Raw genomic sequence first — 10,115 nt, 5'->3', positions numbered from 1 at the left:
AAACTCACTCTATCGCCCAGGCTGGAGTGCAGTGTGCAACCTCCACCTCCCAGGTTCAAGTGATTCTCGTGCCTCAGCCTCCCAAGTAGCTGGGATTACGGGTGCCCACCACCACACCCGGCTAATTTTTGTATTTTTAGTAGAGACGAGGTTTCACCACATTGGCTAGGCTGATCTCGAACTCCTGATCTCTCAAGTAATCCACCCACCTCAGCCTCCCAAAGCGTAGGCGAGGTTTCACCACATTGGCCAGGCTGGTCTCGAACTCCTGATCTCTCAAGTGGCCCACCAGCTTCAGCCACTGTGCCCGGCCAATATTTCTTACATGATACTGTGTTCTGTGTATCATTAGTTTTACACGTGTGTGTAATATGTAATATGAGAGATAGGGATGGGTAGTGCTGGGAAAAGAATGAATGTGGTGAAGGTAGGGGTTGGGACAATGGGAAGAGGACATTGGGATTGAACCTGGGAGGTGGAGGTTGCAGTGAGTTGGGATTGTGCCATTGCACTCCAGCCTGGGGAACAACAGCGAAAATCCACCTCAAAAAAAAAAAAATAGAAAAGAAACCTAAGACAGGCTGGGCACAGTGGCTCATGCCTATAAATCCTAACATTTTGGGAGGCTGAGGCAGGTGGATCACTTGAGGTCAGGAGTTCAAGACCAGCCTGGCCAATATGGTGAAACCCCATCTCTACTTAGAATATAAAAATTAGCCAGGTGTGGTGGCACACACCTGTAATCCCACCTACTTGGGAGGCTGAGGCAGGAGAGTCATCCTGGGCAACAGAGCAAAACTGTGTCTAAAAGAAAAAAAAAAACCTGGCCGGGCACTTTGGCTCACATTGTAATCCCAGCACTTTGGGAGGCCATAGTGGGTGAATTGCCTGAGGTCAGGAGTTTGAGATCAGCCTGGCCATGGTGAAACCCCGTCTCTGCTAAAAATACAAAAATAGTTGGGTGTGGTGGCACGTGCCTATAATCCCAGCTACTTGGGAGGCTAATGCAGGAGAATGGCTTGAACCTAGAAGGCGGAGGCTGCCATGACCCGAGATTATGCCACTGCACTCCAGCCTGGGTGACAGAACAAGACCCTATCTCAAAAAAATAAAGAAAAAACCTAAGACAGTCAATAGTTCCCAAACCAGGAATTTACAAATCACCCTTTGAAACCTAATTTGTTGCACTATGAAGAACTATATATATATGCTTTGCGCTTCTTCTTTTCTTCTTCCCTATTTTCTCCATCCTGTACCAGTTGAGGAGTATATTTCTGAGTACATTTTTACCCCAGTACCCTAAAAATACGAAGTTTGAGATTGTAGCTGAAATAAACTTTAATCAGGTGTGACCGCTAGTGGCCAACAGTGAAGTCATACTTTGACTTGACCTCTGAGGCTTCTCTCAGTCCACATAGTAATAACCTGAACTTTCTTCCTTTTCTATATAACTTCTTAATTCCTAAATAAAAATATGATAAATTTGATGATTTTTATCATATTTGATAAATATGATAAAAATATGATAATGTCCCAAACAGAGCATTATGAATTTAAGTATTGTATGCAGATATGCTGTCTGTGCTAATAAGAAATTTGCAATGAATAACCTGATGGAACAAGATTCTTAAAATTAATTGAGCTGAAGTAGAATGTATCTTTTGGCAGTTATACATTTATGATATAATCCCATCATGAATGGTATGGTGAACATCAGGCTAAGTGTTTCCTGGGTACAGAAAAAAACCAGAATAACAAAGCCTGGTTAATTGTAGTAGTTTCTTTTTTTTTTGAGACGGAGTCTCGCTCTGTCGCCCAGGCTGGAGTGCAGTGGCACAATCTCAGCTCACTGCAAGCTCCGCCTCCCAGGTTCACGCCATTCTCCTGCCTCAGCCTCCCGAGTAGCTGGGACTGCAGGCACCCACCACCATGCCCGGCTAATTTTTTTGTATTTTTAGTAGAGACAGGGTTTCACCATGTTGGTTAGGATGGTCTTGAACTTCTGACCTCAGGTGATCCACCCGCCTCGGCCTCCCAAAGTGCTGGGATTACAGGCGTGAGCCACCGCATCCGGCCAATTGTAGTAGTTTCTAAACTGAGATTTTAGTTTACCTTTGCTTCATTTGTTTATTTAATTTTCATTCACTAATGTAGATACTGGCAATTATTTTTATAACTATCTTTTAGAATATTATTTATGGTGCAAGCTTAAGTTTTTGAATAATACTATAGGCAGTATTCTGATTTGTTTTTTTTTAACATATGTTTCGAGCTTAATTTGAATTCTCTCGTCCCCGCTCCCTTCTCTTTCTATTTGTTACGCCGCCTTTCTCTAGGAAGCTGCACTGAGGCGTGAGCAAAAGAAGTTGGAAAAGAAGCAAATGAAAATGAAACAAATCAAAGTGAAAGCCATGTAAAGCCATCCCAGAGATTTGAGTTTTGATGCCACCTGTAAACTCTGAATTCACAGGAAACATGAAAAACGCCAGTCCATTTCTCAACCTTAAATTTCAGACAGTCTTGGGCAACTGAGAAATCCTTATTTCATCATCTACTCTGTTTGGGGTTTGGAGTTTTACAGAGGTTGTAGATAACCTTGAAAGGGCTCTGTTTCAAGAATTTGTTTTCCAGATAATCAAATTATTTTGATTATTTTATAAAAGGAATGATCTATGAAATCTGTGTTTTTAAATATTTTAAAAATTATAATACGAATCATCAGTGCTTTTAGTACTTCAGCGTTTGAAGAAATACCATGAAATTTATAGGTAGATAACCAGATTGTTGCTTTTTGTTTAAACCAAGCAGTTGAAATGGCTATAAAGACTGACTCCAAAACAAGGTTCTGCAAATAATGATTGGAATTGCACAATAAACATTGCTTGATGTTTTCTTGTATGTCTACATTAAACTTGAGAAAAAGTAAAAATTAGAACACTGTATGTGGTAATGAAATTTCAGGGCCCAGAAAATAATGTAGTGTATGTTTTTAGGTAGGAGATACTGATAACAGAATTAATAGGAAGTCCATAGGCAGTCGGATACTGACATGTACATGGAAAATTCCAGGGACAGGAATTTCTAGGGACAGGAGCATCGTTTTTTCCTTACCTGATACCACAAACCAGTGACAACGTGAATGCTGTATTTTAAGTGGTTGTATGTTTATTTTTTTGAGTAACAAATGCATGAAAAATTAATGCTTCACCTAGGTAAGATCATTGGTCTATGTGAAGTCACAAATGTTTTTTCCTTCTTGGTAGCTGCAGCCTGGTGGATGTTCATGGAGAAGCTCTGTTCTCTGTATTATGGCTGTGTGCCTTTGCTTCTCCCTCTGCTCTTATTTTTTCCATAGTTGAGGCTGGGTATGTTCTTTCAAAGAAATGGCCATGAATATGTATAAGTATACTTTTGAAAATGAGCTTTCCTAAACTATTGAGAGTTCTTTCCGCCTCTTGCCGAAGCAACTCTTGGAGGAGAGGCCCATGTATCTGCACGAGCACTTCGCTTGTTCAGATGTCTGCATTTTATAAATGCTTCTTACTAAGAAAGCAGTTTTTAGGTCATTGCTTGTACCAGGTAATTTTTGCCGGGGATGGGTAAGGGTTGGGTTTTCTGGTGGGAGTGGGGTGGTGGGTATTTTTTGTTCATGCTTTAGTGCAGGCCTGTTCTGAGGCAATAACAACAAGTTGCTGTGAAAACAGCATGTGCTGCTGCCTTTGTAACTGCATGGAAACTTTTCACATGGGTTTTTCTCCGGGTTAATACAGAAATATGTAAACTGAGAGATGCAAATATAATATTTTTAACAGTTCATGAAGTTAAGTTATTAAAATAACAAAAGTAACATAAAACTTAATTACTTTAATATTATATAATTGTAGTATTAGCCTTGTTTTACAAACCTTTAAAATACATTTTAGAAATCAAAGTTGATAGTCTTAGTTATCTTTTGAGTAAGAAAAGCTTTCCTAAAGTCCCATATGTTTGGACCATGGCAGCTAATTTTGTAATTTAAGCATTCATATGAACTACCTATGGACATATATTAAAGTGATTGACAAAATCTCAGCGTGCCGCCTTGACTTTCTGGAGTTATCCTACAAGAGTATAAGCTCAGAGGATAGTTCTTTCTGCTCAATAAAAGTTAGCACTGAAGTGCTTTTCTTTCAAAGGAGTTAATCTGAATATTCCTTTTGTTGTTACCAATCATTTTAAAAACATTTTATATTTTTAGAGCTCCATATGTTATTTATGGGCTCCTCCCTGCAGTCCACCTCTTGAGTTAAGACTCCATTAGCTCTCCTGTGAATGCGAGGACAAAGAGAGGAGGATGTTGTTTAGTGTCACACACTGGAAAACCACTAAGTCTCCAATCTCGTTTGCATTGCCTGGATGTTTAGCAATGCCGAAATAAGCACTGGACTGTAAGACAAAGATCTGGCTTTTAGTGCCAGCAGAACTAATTACTAATCCTTTGACTTTGGGCAAGTTATTAGCCTAATGTGAAGTGAGGATACTAATTATATGCTCTGCCTACTTCACAGGTAGTTGAACACTAAGAGATAATATTGTATATGTAAGATTGTTTTGTAAACTGTTTAAGCACTTTGCAAGTATAAGGCATCATCTAGGACTGGTCTCCAAGTGATGCATTATTGCTTTACCCTCTTTTGCTTTTCTTTCTCCCAATGGAAACCAAGCAGATCGTTTCAGAGTTCTTTATCTGCAAAAATTGATAGGGTATTTTTTGAGGAAGAGGGGAGTAGCTTATGATTGTTTCCTTAGTAATAGGAAACCTTTCCCTGTAAAGACCAGATGTGAAACTCCTTTTTTTCTTTTGAGTCAGAGTCTCACTGTGTCGCCCAGGCTGGAGTGCAGTGGCGCAATTTTGGCTCACTGCAACTTCCGTCTCCAAGTTCAAGCGATTCTCCTACCTCAGCCTTCTGAGTAGCTGGGACTACAGGCATGTGCCACCATGCCCTGCTAATTTTTTGTATTTTTAGTAGAGACTGGATTTCACCATGTTAGCCAGGATGATCTTGATCTCCTGACCTCGTGATCCATCCACCTTGGCCTCCCAAAGTGCTGGGATTACTGGCGTGAGCCACCGCGCCCAGCCCTAACAACTTTCTTTAGATGGAATTTAGACCAAAGTAAAACATTGATTTCTTATTCTACCCATTCAATAGGAATTGGCAGTGTGAAGATTGTTTAGAATTGTGTTGTACAAGAATCCAGTGGATTTGGCAGGAAGAGGTGAAACAGCGTACTTTATCCTTCCAGGCTCTCATTCCTTACCATTCCTGCCTCCTCTCATTTTGAATGATGTGAAAGGATATAAGAGAGACGAGGCCAGGTGCCGTAGCTCACGCCTATAATCCCCACACTTTGGGACGTCGAGGCAGGCAGATCACATGAGGTCAGGAGTTCAAGACCAGCCTGGCTGATACGGCAAATCCCCATCTCTACTAAAAATAAAAAAATTAATCGGGTGCGGTGGCACAAACCTGTAATTCCAGCTACTCAGGAGGCTGAGGCAGGAGAATCGCTTGAACCCAGGAGACAGAGGTTGCAGTGAACCAAGATTGCACCACTGCACTCCAGCCTGGGCGATACAGCGAGACTCTGTCTCAAAAAAAAAGAGTTATACCCATAGGAGTGTCTTCTGTTACAGACTGCTAAAACAGAATAGTTAGGAGACAATAACAATGTTTTCTCTGCCCATTTGTAATGACAAGAAGTTTAGCATCTTTTCAGGCAGTCTTCTCTAATACTCTGCTCCAAAAGACCACATGTGAAAGACCCTTCAGTAGAACACTGCTAGAAATTTTACTTCTCTGTTTATACTGCCTTGCTTTGTGAGTTTACCAAGTTTGCTCCTGAGAGTGGCATATTATTTTGAGAATGAGAGCATGTGAGGGTAGCCCTTAGCAATGTCAAAGCACTCGATAAAATCAAAGTGATGTGGCCCGGCGCAGGTGGCTCAGGCCTTTAATCCCAGCACTTTGGGAGGCCAAGGCTGGTGGATCACCTGAGGTCAGGATTTGAAGACCAGCCTGACCAATATGGTGAAACCTCATCTCTACCAAAAATACAAAAATCAGCCGGGCATGGTGGCGTGCGCCTGTAGTCCCAGCGACTTTGGAGGCTGAGACAGGAGAATTGCTTGAGCCCAGGAGGCAGAGGTTGCAGTGAGCCCAGATCACTTCACTGCATTCCAGTCTGGGCGACAGAGCGATACTCCATTCCCCGCCTCCCACAAAAAAAAAAAAAAAGTGATGTATGTAAGATCAAATGAGACCTCATGTGCATACAAGTCCCACAATTCCAGGGGCATATTTCTTTTTCTTTTTTTTTTTTTTTTTTTTGAGGCGGAGTCTCGCTGTCGCCCAGGCTGGAGTGTAGTGGCGCCATCTCTGCTCACACTGCAAGCTCCGCCTCCCGGGTTCAGGCCATTCTCCTGCCTCAGCCTCCTGAATAGCTGGAACTACAGGCACCCGCCACCACGCCCGGCTAATTTTTTTGTATTTTTTGTAGGGACGGGGTTTCACGTGTTAGCCAGGATGGTCTCGATCTCCTGACCTCGTGATCCACCCGCCTCGGCCTCCCAAAGTGCTGGGATTACAGGCGTGAGCCACCGCGCCCGGCCTTCCAGGGGCATGTTTCTATCAGTCCCTACTTGGATGTAGCTAAACTTCCCAGTCTTGGAAGTTAGGACAGTCTAAATCTGTGTTAAGGCTCAGAGCTGTGAAGAGCGAGTGTTCATTACCTGATGCTATATATCCGCGTTTTGGACACCCTCTCCTGCGCACGCGGGGTTAAGTAAGTCACTGAAAAAACCTAGTCTCACAGGAGTGGGGCTTAGTCCATCACTTCCTCATTTCTCAAGCTCTGCCTAACCTGGTTTGGACAAACCTGATAGGTTTCCACAAACGGCCTCAGCTGTGGATGAGGAAAGCATGGGGGGGGGAGATACAGAGGGGACAAGATGATCGTTTTCATTGACTAATGAGCTATTTTCCTCGTTTTACAAATAGTGGGGAGCAAAGAACGGATGGGCTTCCCCGTTTGCAGCTTGTTGTCTGGTGCCCGAAAGGCCAAAGTGAGGGGCATTTGAGATGTCCAAGAAAAGTGCGAGGTAGGTTTTCCCATGTAAGTCCTACCACATGAAATGAGAAAAAAACAATTCTCAGGAACAGCCAAGTTTGCCTTTGTCTGGTCTTTCATTGTTGAAGCCACCTGCTTCTCCCTCGTGCTGCGGCGGCGGAGGCTCTAGGCAGAAGCGCCGCGCGACGGGAAAGACCACCAGAGATGAGAATAGCTCTCAGCGCAGCAGCTGCTGGGGCCGGCCCCACCTGGGGCCCCTCGGGAGGGCGGGGCATCCCCGCAGGGAGGGGCTGGGCGGAGCGCTCTATCCGCCCTCCAGGTCGCCCGACTGCGCATGGCACGTTGCGTACTCCCCTCCCAGCAACCGGCCTGGCGGCGGCGCGGGCGTAAAACTGAGGAGGCGGAGCCAGGACGGTCGGGGCTACTTGCTAACTCCAGGAACAGGTACCTGCCTGGCGGGGTGCCTGGTGAGCCGCCGGGGCAGTCCCTCCTCGCTCTGCCACCGATTCCATCTCCCCAGGCCCGGGCCTTCGTCGGAGCGGCCATCCCGGGCTCACCCTCACCCTCCACGGGCCCCCTTTTTAACCTGCGTCGTCGACTCCTGCAATGAGGCGCCGCAGCCCGAGAGCAGAATAGGTTTGGGCCTGGCGGGGAGACGCTGAAGCGGAGTTGCCGGGCGAGAGAGGCGAGCTCCTGCTTTCCCCTTCCTCCCCACTCCCCAGGGCTTCCAGGTGGGGAACCTAGGGCTAGGTGCCGGTTTGTCCTGCTCGGGCAGAATGGTGGCCGACTCTGGTGCTGAACTCCCCGCTCTCCCCAGCCGCCGCGCACCTCGGGCTGACAGGCAGCAGGTCAAGTCCTCTTAAGGACGCAAGATACAGATGGCTCCCAGAATCGGCCTAAACGAAGAGCTCGTTGTCTTTTTGTTTTCCAAAAATATTTTTTGAGTGCCTGCAGGGGATTTAGGCGCCGGAGATGGGGGTGGGGGGTTGGGGGTAAGGAAGAGAGTTCGAGGGAAGGGCATTGGGTAGGTAAAATTGTTCATAGCTCTCAGGAAATAGGGAACTAACCTCTCTGCCCAGCCTTCTCCTGTATCCTAACATACTTTAACTTGACTTTCCTCGAAGAAAAAGCCGTTGGAATCTGCCCTTTTCTTATTGTAATGTCTGTTCAAGTAGAAGCATGTTCCAATACGTATATGCGACGTTAAGACAATTCTTCATTGACACTCATACCTTTCTGAAGACACCCAGGACTGTTTCTTGTCTCTGAGAGTTAAGGAAGAAACCAAATTTGATCACCGGCCTAGAAGCCTGTGAATTCAGCCTTTAGGTACAGTGCTAAACTGGTCAAATCTGTCCCCTACTTTTTAATCAGATTTCTTAGAGGTGTTTTGGCTGGAGTGCAGTGTTTATGGTTGTGGCCCCAGAAATGGAGGAAGTTTACTCTGGTTTTTAGAACACAGGCTTTGGAACAGATTTAATTAGTCCCTACCACTTACCTGTATGACTTTGGGCATTTAACCTCCCTGCACCTTAATTTCCTGATCTGTAAAACAGAGATGATAATACTTGTGAGCTGCTCATGAAGCATTTAGCACAGTGCCTGACGCGTAGAAAGTTTGCCATAAATGTTTGCTGGGTTTATTATTTTCTCTCTAGATTTTTATTTTATTTTTTGAGATGGAGTTTCGCCCTTGTGGCCCAGGCTGGAATGCAATGGCTCCATCTCCGCTCACTGCAACCTCGGCCTCCTGGGTACAAGCAGTTCTCCTGCCTCAGCCTCCCGAGTAGCTGGCATTACAGGCACCCCTCACCACACCCGGTTAGTTTTTGTATTTTCAGTAGAGACGGGGTTTCACAGTGTTGGTCAGGCTGGTCTCGAACTCCTGACCTCAGGTGATCCACCAGCCTCAGGCTCCCAAAGTGCTGGGATTACAGGCTGAGCCACGGCGCCCCGCCAATAAAGCTGTTTCTATATCTGTCCACTAGTAATATTGCTTTGTTATGTGTGTGTGTGTGTATATACACACATATATAGTGTTAAATGTTTCTGATAGTCTGGGTACCGTGGCCCACCTCTGTAATCCCAGCACTTTGAGAGACTGAGGCAGTAGGATTGCTTGAGCTCCGGAGTTTGAAACCAGCCAGGGCAACATAGCAAGGCCTCATCTCTACTGAAAATTAAAAAAAATTAGCCGAGCTTGGTGGGCATACCTGTAGTCCTAGCTACTTGGGGGGCTAAGGTGGGAGGATCACTTGAGCCCAAGAGTTTAAGGCTGCAATGAACTATGATAGTACCACTGCACTCCAGCCTGTGCAACAGAGCAGGAACTTGTCTGCAAAAAATATATATACACACATACATATATGTGTACATATATATCATACAATATGTGTATATGTACATACATAATATACATATTAATACATATATGTTGCATATGTAATATATATAATGTATTAATATATACATATATGTATACATTAATATATAATGTGCATATATAGCATATGCATAATATATACACATACATATGTATTTATTCATTCTTGATAAGTGTGGATATATCTTTCGAATGATACCCATCTGCCCTCCCCTTCCATTTGAATTTACATTTTAAGGAAATGTACATTTTCATTTTAAGGACGTTTGAAGGGAGCATAGTGATGATGATAATGTCATTCAGATAACCGGGAATGGTGGCTCATGCCTGTAATCCTAGCACTTTGGGAGGCCGATGCAGGAGGATAGCTTGAGTTCAGGAGTTTGAGACCAGCCTGGGCAAGTTCATTTGTACATGATTCAAGCTGAAAATAGAAAAGTCCTTCATAATTTGTATACCATTTACTCTTAATCACTAGGTAGAGCTATTCTAAACCAGCTCAGATGAAATTTATTAATACGATTTTATCAAAGAAAATACCTGTGTGCAGTTATTAAAATAATTGTATAGGGGGCTATAAAGAAAAGTACTGGTCTCTCGTCTCTCTCTCTCTCTCTCTCTC

General features: G+C 44.2%; 2 protein-coding genes across 9 annotated transcripts in view; both read left to right on the top strand.

The window, feature by feature from the left end:
- CCDC47 (coiled-coil domain containing 47) overlaps positions 1 to 4,071 on the top strand; it is a 32,267-nt gene extending 28,196 nt beyond the window's left edge. For 2 of the 3 annotated variants that reach the window (XM_011947946.1, XM_011947945.1), the window contains exon 14: positions 2,337 to 4,066. In XM_011947946.1, the coding sequence (XP_011803336.1) occupies positions 2,337 to 2,417 (81 nt within the window). In that variant the 3' untranslated portion in view covers positions 2,418 to 4,066. Of the gene's footprint in view, positions 1 to 2,336 lie in introns of all 3 variants that reach the window. The other variant, XM_011947944.1, reaches the window with a different exon arrangement.
- A 3,246-nt stretch (positions 4,072 to 7,317) lies between these two features.
- STRADA (STE20-related kinase adaptor alpha) overlaps positions 7,318 to 10,115 on the top strand; it is a 45,098-nt gene continuing 42,300 nt past the window's right edge. For 4 of the 6 annotated variants that reach the window (XM_011947951.1, XM_011947952.1, XM_011947950.1 and 1 more), the window contains exon 1: positions 7,333 to 7,554. The gene's annotated coding sequence lies outside the window, so the exon portion shown is untranslated. Of the gene's footprint in view, positions 7,842 to 10,115 lie in introns of all 6 variants that reach the window. The other 2 variants (XM_011947949.1, XM_011947948.1) reach the window with 2 other exon arrangements.

Source organism: Colobus angolensis, unplaced genomic scaffold, assembly GCF_000951035.1.
Source record: "Colobus angolensis palliatus isolate OR3802 unplaced genomic scaffold, Cang.pa_1.0 Scaffold271, whole genome shotgun sequence".
NCBI lineage: Eukaryota > Metazoa > Chordata > Mammalia > Primates > Cercopithecidae > Colobus > Colobus angolensis.
The sequence above is the reverse complement of the archived record's forward strand: the minus strand, read 5'-3'. Positions and strand labels throughout refer to the sequence as shown.